This window comes from Natator depressus, chromosome 11 (assembly GCF_965152275.1).
Source record: "Natator depressus isolate rNatDep1 chromosome 11, rNatDep2.hap1, whole genome shotgun sequence".
Lineage (NCBI taxonomy): Eukaryota > Metazoa > Chordata > Testudines > Cheloniidae > Natator > Natator depressus.
The window spans coordinates 46,317,188-46,333,001 of NC_134244.1; the positions used below are offsets into that span (position 1 = coordinate 46,317,188).

Consider the following 15,814-nt stretch of genomic DNA (forward strand, 5'->3'; position numbering starts at 1 on the left):
GGGAACCGTTTGTGAACAGAATAGGTGATGCTTCAAACTCAAACAACTTGCAGCTGAGTGAAAGATGTGTAGTCACTAGTAGCATTCAGGAAGGAGAATGGTAGATCTCTTTATTCCCCATATTTTGGAAAATGAAATAACTGGAGTTATCATATATTGGTATTTGTTTTTTCTGTGCTTTTTAATCAGAGGTTAAAATGTAATCACTTTTTCCATTTTCATCTGCTTAGTTTTAATGCGTTAATTTTATTTTTAGAATTTTTATTTTCTCTCTCACATATGCATCTGCCATTATTGTTTTCTTACCACAATTATTGTCTTCATGAAGGGCTTGGTTATACCTTGATTCTTCCAAAGGTGCTTCCTGCTGTCCAAAGATGATATTAAGTCTATGAAATAGGGAGTGAACCAAGATGGAATGGGAGATGGGAAGATGGCACTCCCTTTTATCATGATGTTCTTTGTGGCATTGCAGTGATCTGTGTGCTGTTTTGATGTAGGCTTGTTATCGCACACAGATGTTCACCAAATCGTTTTGTTACAACAAATTGTTTCCCCCTTTTTAAAGAACAACTCCAGTATGAAAAGCGACTCTATTAACATTACAGGGTCCTGTATATATTATTTTTAGTGATTTTCATAACCAATGTGGTCAATTTGAGGAGTGAGTTTTTTTTTCTGGCTACCTGCCTTGCATTATGAAAATTGCCCTGGTATATTAAAGTGAAACTGGGCTCAAGGGCCAGTTGTTTGTAGTAAACAATTCTGTTGATGATTCACAAGAAGAGAATCCAGTTCCCTCTCTCTGAGTTGTGGTGACTGTTCAGGGCTACCAAGAGTAAAAAGTAGTTAAAAACTTTTTTACTAAAATGTGCAAACGTGATTCTGAAAACATACAAGGATCAGGCCAATTTTACATGTTAATTTTTCAGCACAGAGCCACAGTTTAAGCTCCCTTTACCTGTGCAATTTATATAACATATCAGTCTTATGATTCAGAAAGGTGTATTCTGAGATAGCATATTTACTTTCTTTGATAGCTTATGCACTGAAAAGGTCAACAACACATGTCACTGGAAATCCCTTTTTTAAGGTACATTTGTTTTTGTTTTCCTTTAGGGGGCGGAGATGCTAGAATTGGAGATAGAACTAGCTGGGAGTGACTTCTATGCAGCGAGGTTTGGAGAATCCATAGCTAATCTAGGAGACATTGATAATGATGGTTTTGAAGGTATTAACGAGTATATTTGTAATTCATGACAGTAATGTAATATAAATATGAGGAGTGAATGGTTCAGGAGATTGTTAATGGATGAAAGGGCCTTTCATTCTACACCTGTGTTCTGATTTACTCCAGGTCCATAGTCATTACCATCTGATAACTCTTCTCCTGTGTGAAATAATAATGTTAGACCAGGTTGTAGTGGGTATGTGTCCAAATTGTCACAACCTGTCTCAGCAGAGAGGCCAAGGACTGAATGGATATAGAAGCTGAATTACCCTCTCACCTTTAGATGAAGTCCCTCCCTCATGTTGGTGAGACAGGGTTGCAAAGTTTACCCTGCTGGTGCCTGTACTAGACCTGCTCGGAGGATAGAGAAATTCAGTCTCTAGGGTTGTCATGCCAACTCCTCTAAAGAGCTCTGTGTTCACATTAAAAAGAAACACCAACATGCAAGTTCTTCTGAAAATTGCAATTAAAGGGTCTACCACAGACAGTCTATGAGCTACAATGGTTATCATGGCCCTCTCTTACTTCTCTTCTGTCTAAAATATCACCGTTAAAGAAATCTTCCTCCCCTCCTTCAGCCCTTGAACTAGCTTAAGAAGTGGCTTTCAAACATTTGGTTTGGGTGGGAGGAGCTGCAGTTAGCTAAACAAAACGGGATGGGAACCCCAGAGGAAAGTGAGGAGAGTGGGCCAAGTGACAGCACTCATGGCTTTTTACGGAACAGGAGCACTCAGTGTTTCCACTCTAGCAAGTAGAGTGTAGACCGCTGTTCTCTATCAGCAGAGAAGGCAGGCAAGCGGACACCCTACGTGTGAGGGCAGAGAAAGTACCTCTCAGGAGTTCTCTGCTGGTTTCTTGGATCCCCTTTATCAGCTCAGCCACAAGGTTTGCTTTCTTGCTCAAAGGTTAATCTATGTAGGAGAAGCTAATTATGCCCAGGCCCAAGAACAGGCAACCTTTAATGTACTAGGTGTCCTTTTACCACATCAGATTCACCCTGCACCTGCAACTTTGAATTTATCTCCTTTTAGTCACCCTTCACTCCCTACACTCATCTTGGTGCACTCTTCTTACTGTTCCTGTTATCCCACATTCTTGGCTGTACGCTCTCTGTCACGCAGCCCCCTAGTCTTGGAACAGTCACCTTCTTCTCATCTCCTGAGCACCCTCTCTCTTGTTTCAAGAATCTTTCCTCCTGTGCTTTCTTCCTCCTTTACCAATAATCTTCATAGCTGCATTTCGTCTGGTCTTATCTTTGTTTTATATGCAAGCTGTCAGGACAGAGAAAACTTCTTACTCTGTTTAGAAACTGACTTCTACCTTTATGTGATTAAATGATGATGATAATTGGTAAAATATGGTATGTCAAATTGACATAATTTAAAGATAGGCCAGAAGTGTGTGGTGTATGTAGAGATCATCATCGTGCAAATAGTTATAATTTGTAATTCCAGTCGTGCCCACAATGTGCTAAGTGGAAAGAGTTGTACAATCAAAAGGTGTAATAGGTAATATAGCATAGAACAGATAACATAATAGGGAATATGACATAGAAGGGGTATGATAAGAGAGTTATGGGAGATGAGACAGTGGAGGCGGAGGCAAGGCAACTTAAAACTGAGGAGGGAGAAACTGGAGGAGATATTTCCTGTAAAAGAAAAACAGACACAGCAGAGAAATATAAAAAGAAATCTTGAATGATGAGAGAGTCCATTTGTCTATAGGGAGTGCAAGGGAAAAGTATATGAAAGAGCTGTTTTTTTTTTTTCCAGTAGTTTTAAACCCTATGAATCAATTACTGAAGTCAGTTGGAGGTACATTAGTGAATGAGTTTACCCCAAAGAATGTATGCTTAGTCTTAATTAGATAGCACAAGCGTCTGTCATATTTTCATCTAATCAGTAGAGAGCTGTAACATTTTAACCACTGAAGTATGGTACCGGATTAAATCAGAGAACTATTCGACTGAACCTAGTCAGCAGAGACTTTCCTTTCTTGAGTTTTTTTGGTTTGGTTCCACTTATATTATTACACTTTGCAAAGAATCAATTTGTTTATGAGTGAAGCCAAAAATCTGTTAATTTCCCTTGGTGCATTTTGAACTAATGTACTCTGTATCTTTCTTTTGGGATCATTTGCTCTGGCTATTTGACCAACTATGTTTGTGATTTAGGAACTAGTCTATTGCTATTCTTTTGCATTTGCACTCCCCACTGGAATTAAATCATGTAGGCATTCAACATATTACTTTGTTTAAAGCCAGTTACCTTAATTTCCCTGTTATATGCCCAAACACATATGTTAATGAGATGTTAAGGACGTTTAGAAATAAGGAAAATTTACTTGTTTTAGACAAAGTAATAGTGTATGGCATGTGCCTTACAGCTTTAATCGTTGTGGGAACAACAGAGGGCAGCAAAATTATCATAGTTTTAGCAGTGGGAGGAGATCTTTTCTTTTTAAGGGAAGGGCCATTGATCATTTTGGCTATCACCCCTTATTACAGTTTAAAAATCAAATTTAACCTCTCTGTAATTTGGCACAATTGCATTGACTTTGATGAAAGCACTTTTTGAAACTGGACAACATGAATGTGGAACTTTTAGTGTGCACTAGCAAGCTCCACGTGGCCAGCTAGTGAACACCAGTATTTACCCCTCTTTAGCATGAACTAATGCACTGTGCAGACGAACCCTTCACAGCTGAAGGGCTGTTCCCTTCACACTTAGACTGAGTCCCCGTCCCATCTGTGGTCACCAGAGTTACTGTGCCTCCAAATAACCATGTCTAGACAGGCATTCAGGCTGAACTGTTAGTGTAAAACAGGGCAGAAACCACACACAAGCAGTACTATTGATACAGCTCTTTATTTACACCCTGAAGCCCCTTTTCAAACGTCAGATATTTCCGTGAGCCCCTCTATTTCCTCTTGGAAAAATGGTGTATACTAAAAAAAAGGCAAGAGCAAGCCTTCATTCTGAAGCATTACAAAAAAAATGGGGCCCTGAAATCAAACTTACTAGCGTGAACCATGTACTTGTGCACAGCCCATTGAGCCTCCATGCAGGCGTCTATTATAGCTTCTCTGATTACAGCATCAGGGCTACATTTGTAAATATTTTACACATAAATTACAGCTATAAATGGATCTTCATGTGTTATAGGACCAATCCAGTCTGCTTCCTGTGCTCTTGCTGAATGGGTTATAAAATTTGGAACATTCATACTTCACATCTGCTGGTCTGCAAGGCATTTTATAAACTTGTAAAAGCAATATTTGACTCCTTAAATATAAACTTATCAACCTATACTATCTCCCAGACATGAAATATAAACACATTCAAAATGAGAAAACGGTATAAAAACATTTTTCTTGTTTACTGATTACATATCATTTCCCTGTATTAAAATAAAATCTTTCTACAGATGTTGCAATTGGGGCTCCCCAGGAAAATAATCTCGAAGGAGCAATTTATATATATAATGGCAGGAAGGATGGGATATCTTCATCCTTCTCGCAGGTATGGCTTTCTTGATACTCTCTTTTTTAAAAAAAAAAATTGCCCAGTAAAGTCTTTAAAATGATTACATTTAAATTTCATTGGAGCAGGTTGTCAGCGTCACACAGGTCTACGCTTAAAATGCTGCTTGAGCACAGCTGCGCTGCTGTAACACTTACGTGAAGACGCTCCTATGCCGATGGGAGAACTTCTCCTGTTGGCGTAGCTAATCCCCCTCCACGGGAGACGGTAGTTATGACAACGGGAGAAGCTCTCCCGTTGACATACCGCTGTCTACACCAGGAGTTAGGTCAGTGTAACTACGTCGCTTGAGGGTGTAGATTTTTCACACCCCTGCATGAGGTAGTTATGCGACAATAGGCTGTAGTGTCGAGCTGGCCATAGTGTGTTTCTCTTGTCTTGCCTAAGGGACAACTGAATATATTTGAGTTTTTGAATTTCTGACCTTTCACTTAGTATGTGGTTTTTATTTTGGTCTCAATCTTGGCCATTTTTGCACATACATATTCCCAGAGTTCTGTGTTCAGCAGAGGTTGGTTTTATTAGCACTTCCACTGCAATCATATATGACAGTTCTGGGTTCATGCTCACCATGCATATTTGGATGACCCGTCCTATTTATCTACTGTATGTGTCTGGGAGTCGCAAAATATTTGCTTAGGTCTGTTCAATGAACAGAGATGGGAAATCCTGCCTCTTTGCTACCCTCTATTTGGCGATTCCTCTCAAGAAGGTGGGATTTAGGTCCCTCATTTGAAGGGCTATAGCCTTCTTATAACAACTATATAGATCCAGTGGAGAAATCTGCTTTTTCTCAATGTAACAGAAATATCTGAATACACTGTAGTTCTCAGGCATGGATTATGGGATATAATATTTGCAACAAAGGAGCCAATATTGGATTCAAACTTAATTAAACTGAAATCAAGAAATGATTAGGATAAGGTGTAGGGTGGTTGTGCTACAGTTTCCCATTGGTTACCACCTAAAATAAATATTACTTAGAATGTTTGGAAGAGCTCATTTTCATTTTGGTCAGTCCTTTATTTTTCAGAGAATACAAGGACACAGAATCAGCAACACTTTAAGCATGTTTGGACAATCCATATCAAGTGGCATTGATGCAGATAACAATGGTTATCCAGGTGAATTAAACAGTCATTTCTATTCTTCCTGTTTAAAATAGTATAAATGAAATTAAATGTAAGTTGGTGGGAAACAAACCAGCTATGCTACCCAGCATTTCTAACATAAATGAAGGAGCAAAAACTGTGAGGGACAGGCCATCATCATAACAGTTTTGGAAGATAAAAACAGCAGTAAAGCTGAGGGCAAGAGGCAGTTTTTCTGTGGCAGATTAATTTCCTATTAGTTAAGAATCTCAGGCTTAAAACTAAGTTTGTGGTACAGTAGAAGAGAAAATAACCATAATATCTGTTTGTAGTACTGACTGTAGTACTTCATCCAGTGATGTCACAATCTGACATTTATTACATCACCATTTTCAAATTGCAGGTGACCGATGTCAGTCATTGAATTATGGAATTACGAAATAAATTAGAAAAGAGGATTTAATGTTTGTACTGGCAAAGTCTTGATAATCAACAAAGGTAGTAAAGGAAATGACCAGGAGTGAAAGGTGCAGCACAGAACTTGTGGCCCAGGGGACTGGAGCAGCTCCCTGGAGGCTTAAGTTATGGCAGCGTCTGCAAAGTGACACATGGGTGGCCCCAGTGCTGACATGCCCCTGTTGGCTCAGCTATGGCCCCTGTGCTTGGGCTTGAGACAGGCTCCTTGGAGGAAAAGCTCCTCAATTGTTTTAGAGTCCCTTTATGCCAGAGAGTCCTTAGGGAAAGTTTTACTGCATAGAAGCGGAAACTCCATGGCTAGATAGAGACATAGCAGTATCTAGATCAGTGTTTCTCAAACTTTTGTATTGGTGACCCCTTTCACACAGCAAACTTATGAGTGCGACCCCCCCCCTTATAAATTAAAACACTTTTTTTGTATTTAACACTATTATAAATGCTGGAGGCAAAGTGGGGTTTGGGGGAGGAGGCTGACAGCTCACGACCCCCCATGTGATAACCCAGTTTGAGAACCCCATATATAGATAAATGGTTCAGGTGAATACATCTATCATAGATGTAAGTTCTACTGCTTTGGTGCCCTCTACTTTGTTCATTCACTACCTTCAAATAAAAGACCTTTCTTGAGAGCCAGGATTAAATTTTCATAAGCGCCCAAGTTCCATTTTGAAAAGAGACTTATGCATTTAGGAGCCTAACTCTCATTGCAAGTCAATGGGACTTAGGCTCCTATGTCATTTAGCCACATTTGAAAATTTTACCCTTAGACTAAGGCTCACAGAATGACTTCACATTGTACCTTTACTCTGTCATGTGAACACTTTACATTTAATTTTAACGAGAATAATAATTCTAATAATAATTCTGGGTTAGAGAAAAAGATGTAAATGCCTCTTATTTTAGCTGAATTGTTCTCCAGCTTCAGGAAAATATACTTGTAGTGGACTTTGAGTTGCAGCCTTAGCATTAGCAATGGCAGGAACATTAATGTGAAGCTTTAACAGAAAGTAAACAGATACTTATTGAAGAATCTGCATTGGAAATATCAATGATAGATAAAGTATCTTGCTGTATATATATTAGCATATCCCCTCTAATTACTAATGTGCAAGTCGTGTTTTAATACAGTCCACAAGGTAAATGTGCAGTAAGGTACTTACGCCTGAGAAGTGATTCTTTTTGACTAATGATGCGCATCGATCTTTGGTTTTTTGTACAGATGTAGCAGTTGGTGCCTTTCTCAGTGATTCTGCCGTGCTGCTGAGGTGAGGCTGATACATTTCAGTGCTTACAGACAGTTGGACTTAATTGTAAATTATGAGATGCAATTAAAAAATGTGCAATGTGCTCGTGACCTCTTAATGCTCTTTATGGTGTTTTGAACTTCAGTCATTAAGCACTAGAATTTTATTCTACACTGATGTATTTAAGTAAACACCTCTGAGCAAAAGGAAAATGACATCCAGAAACTTCTTGGAGCAATAAAACCCTCAAATTCAACATGTAAAACTCTATTTTTATTCTTACAGTGTATAAGATAAGACACTACCATAAACATTATATTTGAAAATAACAAGTGTGTGCAGAGGTAATTATAAATTAATGCTGAAGCATTTTGTGACCATAAACTGTTTTGTATTCTTAGAACAAGACCAGTGGTGGTTGTTGAAGCGTCTTTAAAACACCCTAATGCTGTAAATCGAACTAATTTGGAATGTGTGGAAAATGGCCAACCTGCTGTGTGTGTGAATTTAATGCTTTGCTTTACCTATAAAGGACAAGATGTCCCCGGTTTTGTTGGTAAGCTACTAGATAAATATTTTGTATTGAGTACATGGATCAGTTTCCATGCTGTAGAATATTTTACCATTTGGAATATAAACAAATACAGTGTTTATAAAGTAATCCATCAGCCTGAACACAGTAGAAAGAAAAGGAGTACTTGTGGCACCTTAGAGACTAACCAATTTATTTGAGCATAAGCTTATGCTCAAATAAATTGGTTAGTCTCTAAGGTGCCACAAGTACTCCTTTTCTTTTTGCGAATACAGACTAACACGGCTGTTACTCTGAAACCTGAACACAGTAGGTATCACTATGAAAAAATCACTAAAAAGCTATGGCAGTAGGATTAAGGAGAATAAACAATAATGCTTTAAATATATATGGAACAAAAGAAATCCAAACAATGGTATAGGTCCAATACTAGACAAGAATGGTAAATTAGTAAACGTGATGCAGAAAAGGCAGAATTTCAATAAATATTTCTGTCCTGTATTTGGAAAGAATGAGCATGTATTCATGTCTTACAGTGATAATGAAATACTTTTTGTTCCACCATCAACTGGGAAGGATATAAAACAGCAAGTATTAAAATTAAACATTTGTAAATCAGTAGGACCAGATAATTTGCACCCAAAAAGTATAAAAAGAATTGGCCAGGGAGCTCTCTGAACCATTAATGTTGATGTTTAACAGATTTCGGAACAATGGGCAAGTTCCAGTGGACTTGAACTAACAAAATTAACACCAGTCAGGACAGTTTTATCAAAAATTGTTAACTTCTTTTTTTATAAGATTATAAGGATGGTTGATAAGGATAATTGTGTTGAAACAACATACTTAGACTTCTTTAAGACATTTGACTTAGTGCTTCATGACATTCTGATAAAATATAGCACTCTACAAAATCAATGCATCCCATATTAATGAATTAAAAATTGGTTTACTGATAGATCACAAAAAGCAATTGTAAATTGGGAATAGTCATTACATGGAGGGTTTTCTAGTGAAGTCCCACAAGGTTCTATTCTCAGATAAATATATTTATCAATGATCCGGATGAAAATACAAAATTATTGCTCATACAGTTTTCTTATAACAAAAAAGTTGGTGGAGTGATAAATAACGATGGGGGAGATTGGTTATACAGACTGATGTAGATCACTTGGTTAGGATGCCAAATGCAAGTTCATACATGTAAGAAGAAAGAATATAGGTCATACTTATAAGATGGAGGATCCTGTCCTGGAAAACAATAACTCTGAAAAGGACTTGGGAGTTATGGCAGAGAACCAGTTGAACATGAGCTTCCTCATTCAATACTGTAGCAAAAAGGGTGAATGTGATCTTTGGATGTATAAATCAGGAGAATACCAAGTAGGATTAGGAAGATACTACATCTGAATACACTATTTATGAGATCATAATTGGAATACTGTGTCCAAGTCTGGCCCATCATTTCAAAAAGGATGTTCACAAATTGGAAAGCTTCAGATAAGAAAAAGCCTTAGAGTGAAATACTAAAGGACAGGGGTGGGCAAACTTTGGCCCGAGGGCCACATCTGGATATGGAAATTGTATGGTGGGCCATGAATGCTCACAAAATTGGGGTTGGGGTTCAGGAGGGGATGAGGGCTCTGGCTGGGGGTGCGGGCTCTGCGGTGGGGCCAGAAAAGAGGGGCTCTGGTCTGGGGCAGAGGGTTGAGGTGGGGGAGGGTGAGGGCTTTGGCTGGGGGTGCGGGTTCTGGGGTGGAGCTGGAGATGGGGGGATTGGGATGCAGGAGGGTGCTCCGGGCTGGGACTGAGGAGTTCGGAGGGCGGGAGGGGGATCAGGGCTGGGGCAGGGATTTGGGGCATGGGAGAGGCTCAGGGGTGTAGGCTCCGGTCGGCACTTACCTCAAGCAGCTCCCGGAAGCAGCGGCATGTCCCCCCTCCGGCTCCTATGCGGGGGCAGCGCCTGCAGACAGGGCAGTGTGCAGAGTCCCCTGGTTGCCCTTAAATGTAGGAGCCAGAGGGGGGACATGCTGCTGCTTCCAGAAGCCGCAGCTCGCGCTCACAGAGTGGCCCCCAACCCCACTCCCCAGCGGGAGCTCAAGCGCTGGCTTAAATCAGTTGGTGGGCCGGATGTGGCCCGCTGGCAATAGTTTTCTCACCCCTGCTAAAGAAGCTCAATCAATTTAGGATATCTAAGTGGTGGCTTGATCTAGTTTACTAGTCCCGGCATGGGGAATAGATTTCTGATAGTAAATGGCTTTTTAATCTGCAGAAAAAGGTGTAACAAGATCCAATGGTTGGAAGCTGAAGCTAGACAAATTGAGACAAGAAATAAGGCCCTGTTTTGCAATAGCGAGGATAGTTAACTATTGAAACAACTTACTCAGGGATGTGGTAAATTCTCTATTGCTTGAAGTCTTAAAATCAGGGCTGGATGTTTTTCTAAAAGATATGCTATACCTCAAGCGGAGGCCATAGGCTTGAAGCAGAAATTATTGGATGAGGTTCTTTGACCTGTTTTATTCAGGAGATCAGATTAGATCATTATAACGGTCCCTTCTGGCTTTAAAATCTATGAATATTTTATTAGCTACATTACTACTGAAAGAAGTTGCACACATTATATCGGAGGGTCAACCCTGTAGTTAAGGTTGTAACTAGTTTCCTATTAATATGCCTGAATTTTTACCCTTAATCAACATGATATGGGAGGTTAAAAAACCTATAAAGTTTCCAAAAAAATCAAAATTTTTAATTTTGGGGGCAGGTGGGGAGAAAATGACTTATCTGCATAACAGGATGGTCTAGAGACTCTATATTTGTTTTATTCTTCTATTCTCAATGAGAATTTGAGTGTTCAGGGAAAGTTACATTATTTATTTGAATTGATTATTTATTATGGTATTTTGAAATGAACTCCAAACTTTCTATGGCCCACCTCTGAGTCATCATACTCCTCCTGAGTTTAAGCAACTTTGTAAATCCTTAGTAGGGCCAGCTAGGTTAAAGGACACAGCAGAATTGTCTATGTTAAAGTTCAGAAAGAAGTACAAAGGCAAAGCAGTGTAATGGGGGTGAGGGTGGAACTTTGAATTGCTAAACTTCGTACCTGTCACTGCTTCATAATGACAAGGGCTCCAATCCAAAGTCCTTCCCATCTGCCAAAACATGCTTCGTGGTCTAGCATGAAAAAGTGCTACATTTACTTTCCTAGCCTTCCTTCATTCACATAGTGCATCTGCCACCCTGTGTCTCACCTTGTACAGGGACCCACAAAACCTACCACCAGATTTGTGTGCAAATTGCCATGCCGAAGGCCAGTTTGATTTAATCCTGGATTGTCGCGTTGCAGGCAGGTAGGAAATTAGTGAAGGACAAATATCAATACTCAGTGAAGACCTATACTGGCTGACCAGCAGTAACACTGTTGGTCCTCTGGAAGCAGCCTCATCCAAGGCATTCCTGGTCAGGATCGTACAGAAATGTTGCCTATTACAACCTTCCATATGGCTATGGAGAAAATGCAGTATGAGATGCTGCCACCTTCGAGGACTGATTGCATTGCTCTGCTCGTTAGTCAGTTAGGCAGAGAGAGAGAGAAAGAAGCAGCTTTCAGAAGCGCAGAACAGGGAATCGCTCTTATGGAGTTTGAGTTGGGTACACTTTTAGTTTTACTACACAAGTCCTTTCGTTATATGATTAAACCATTTAATTGTGTTGTAACATGTAAAATGGTGGAAAAAATAAGAAAGGAGCTACATAAATAATGCTGATTCTTTAAATACATATAATTGCTTTGAAAAGTCTCCAGGGGATCAAGAATTCACATGATGACCCTATCTGAAACAGCTTTTTTCCTTTTCAGATTTGATTAGATAGCATGCATATTTCTTTTTTTTATTGGAAAGAGTTGTTTGACGAGAATACAGTTACTATAGTAAGTGAACTGAAATGCTTTAAAAATTAAAACAGTTTGTGTCTCCACTAGTAGACTATATAAGTACTGTAAGCATAACTACTAATAACTTTAAGGGTGAATTGAAAGGTTTGGAGTTCAGATTCCCGGAGGTTTGTGTTTGTCTGCAGCAGTCCCCGATTCAGCATGCTTAAAAGTTAAGCACTGGCTTACGTACCCTTGTTGAATTCAGGCCTTAGGTAATAGTAATGGCAACAGGAGGAGGAGGAGGTACACAAAACCCAGAATACATAAACTCAAGTCACAACAGAAGTAAAACTGTGAAATATTAAAACAATGGTGTTCTAAAATTTGCTTGTGATTTGATTATCCACAGTGTTCTGTTTGTGATTTAGGATCTTCCAGATTTTTGTATTTATTTTAAATTAAATTTAAGTCACTGAATCTATTCTTGTCGACTGTTTGCTGAAATTTTAATGCCAGTTCTGTGATTAACTGACACTGGGTTTTCTCAGTCAGATTCTAGCTATATTTATCTAAATATAAAAACAATGCACCAAAATCAGCCATGGAGTAAATGCATGCAACTCCATTGATTTCAGTGGAGCCACGGGCTCATATCAGGGACAAGTTTGGCTCTGTGAGTCAGAAGGGAAATAATAAATTTAAGAGAACACGTTATGTATCTGCATGCATAAGTTTTCTTTTAAAATTGTGAAGTTATTTTTTCCTTTTAAATTACAGCTTTGTGTATATTCCCAAGGGTTCAAAAATACATTTAACTTGATGCTTTCTAGAGCATTTTGAGACAGACATTATGTATCCAGCAGACTCCATTTGTAAGTGATGAGGTATAACTCCTATCATAAATTAGTGAAAATAAACATGTTTCAAAGATATTTTGTAAACAGCTTTTACTTACTTGCTTTTTAATCTTGCAGTGCTGCTTTATGACCTAAGTGTAGATGTAAGCAGAAAAACAAACACTCCTGCAAGATTTTACTTTTCTTCTAATGGAACATCAGATATGGTCTCAGGAAGTATGCAGATTTACAACAGCAATGTTACCTGCAAAAGTCATCCAGCATTTTTGAAGGTAATGTAATCTTTAGTATCTACTTTGTTTAATACAGTAATATTGTCGTATGTGTAAGGGGTATCTACCTACTTTAAAAAAAGGTTTTACATAGTCTCCTATTTATGTTATCCTCACAGAAATTAAAAAATAAAATGTCCGTCCTAGCAGATCATAATCTTGTCCATTAAGTAAGTGTTGAATTTCCCCCCCACACCCTGCCTCTCCACCCTTTGCTGCTTAACAGATAGGTCAACCTGACTCTCTTGACTTTTCTAAGTGTGTGCCAGTATTATTAATCTCGGCAGGAATGTGTACCTATTAACATTATGCAGATGTCTCCACGAGGAGAATATAGGCATTCCTATATTTGGGATGCTAGTAGGATTTAAAAAATCTTGGTAATTTACTTTTTGCCATTTTGACCCTATTTTAGGGAAGAGAGAGTGAGAGACAGATGGCAAACTTTGTGGCTACTGAGAAGATATTGCATAGATTCACTATAGGTGCAAGAGAATCATATATGTCCACGTCTGATCAGTAGTGCTGAGCCGACTCAACAAGTTACTGAAATAGTGTATTAAGGCAGACTGGGATTTAGGGGCGTTCTGGTAAAATTTTGTGGGCCACTCTCCAGTTTGATTTTGGCCTAATATTTTTGTTTACACATTTTTAATTTTTTTGGTAACATTTTCAAATTGAACTTTAATTATTAACTAACTTGGCCAAACTCATCCGTGGTGATACCAGCGAAGTTACACACAGGATAAATTTGACCCACTAATGTCTACATTGATTTTGTTTTTTCCTTTTAATATACATATGTTGGTGTATCCTGACTCTGCTTTCAATATCTACCTAATGTTTGCCTAAATTTAAATAATTTGTATGATTTACATATGTAAATAATTTTGCATGGATGGCAGTAGGAGTAGCTGCTCCCTAGCTGCTGCAGCATACAGCACTCCTACTACTCTTAGTAAGGGGGAAAGAAAGGGAGCACTAGGCTGTGCATCAACGCTTGCAGAATCTAATTGGCTGATCTCTCCCATTCTTCCACCTTCTGGGAAAGAGCAGCCTATCAAAAGGAGAATTCTCCATAGGTGAGGGTTCTCCTGACAGAACCATAGCAGCGTCAGGGAATAACTGTACAGTCAACAGGTCCATACGCCTCCATAGGAAGTGGGAGCCACATCACCAGGAGATCAGAGGTTGCCTGTATAGATCCATGTGGTAGCTTATAAGGCTTCTGGACCCAGGTCTTTAGGCAAGAGTGAGCAGAAGCACAGATTAGTGCTCAGGTGGTGATACATAAATCAAGACTAGGCCAAGCTTAGTGAGACTAGTGGTAATCATCATCAGCTGATCATCTGGCTGGTCCCGAAGCCCAGAGAAAGGGCTGAGCCCACCAGCCAAAAGCCTGGTTGCCCAGTGGTGTATTGCAGATCTGCATTTAGAATAGTTTATTTTCTATATATAATTGCATGAAGATAAAGGTTTCTTTAGGCAAGATCTACATGGGAATTTTGTGGGTGGTGCAACATTGATAACCATATTTTAATGTTTAGTCCTGCCTTTGCATTGGTCCAGATTCTGCCAACCTTACTCACACTGAATAGTACTTTATTTCTCAAGTAGATCTGTTGAATTCAGTGGATCTGGTCCTATTCAGTGCACATAAGAGTGGCGTACTCTAGTCCATTGGTAATAGCACACATGTGACATGACGTCACAGGACTCTTAGTCTATGGAATACAATATGCTCTGGATAGGTATGCATTGTCTGTGTTTGTGAAGTGCTGTGATGTTGTTTTATCCTCAGGTTAACATAGAGAAGCCTGAAGGTGATTTAAGATTTATATTAAAACTTTTCACAGTTGCCACATTTCAGTTAAAACAAGTAATGGAAATTCTGCTGATAAACTATACATGGTATACTACCATGCACGCTTATTTTGTCATTTAATTTGTGATTATATATAATTGAGCTCATGTAAACTTTTCCCATATAACTCCATTTTCTTTTAAATTTAGTAGTAATATTAAGACTGCCCTGCATCACCTGAGGGCTTGTCTATACTACCCGCTGGTTCGGTGGGCAGCGATCAATCCAGCGGGGGTTGATTTATCGCGTCTAGTCTAGACGCGATAAATCTACCACCGAGAGCTCTCCCGTCGAATCCGGTACTCCACTGGAGCCAGAGGTGCAGGCGGAGTCGATGGGGGAGCGTCAGCAGTCGACTCACCGCAGTGAGTAAATCCGAGTATGTCGACTTCAGCTATGTTGTTCACGTAGCTGAAGTTGCGTAACTTAGATTGATTTCCCCCCTGCCCCCAGCGTAGACCAGGCCTTAGTCTTCTATACCCGTATGAAGCTGTTAAAGTTAACTAAGTGTGAATGTCTCTCAAGTACAGTCCTTACGGGAAAGCATGTATATTTTATATATTTTGAGTAAAGAATAATTAACAGCTAATTAATATAATGAAAGTAATATACACCAGATGCAGAGAAGACCTTGTAGAAAATTATTGTGAATTAGATAACATGTGATTTGGTCAAAGCAAGCTTGTAGATAAGAATTAAAGCAGTGGACATGTGGAGGGACAATCAGTGGCTGTCTATCTCATATACCTAGGGAATAATTTAATCAAGTTTGCTATTGTAAAACTCAGTGTTTCAAGCTGTTCAGTTTTCACAAGTAGATA

At 39.1% G+C, this 15,814-nt stretch overlaps 1 protein-coding gene across 1 annotated transcript in view; it reads left to right on the forward strand.

Moving 5' to 3' along the window:
• ITGA4 (integrin subunit alpha 4) overlaps positions 1–15,814 on the forward strand; it is a 55,513-nt gene that overhangs the window by 17,393 nt on the left and 22,306 nt on the right. Inside the window, 6 exon segments of the mRNA XM_074967709.1 lie at positions 1,120–1,231; positions 4,658–4,752; positions 5,807–5,897; positions 7,561–7,606; positions 7,987–8,141; positions 12,975–13,129. Of these exon segments, the coding sequence (XP_074823810.1) occupies positions 1,120–1,231; positions 4,658–4,752; positions 5,807–5,897; positions 7,561–7,606; positions 7,987–8,141; positions 12,975–13,129 (654 nt within the window).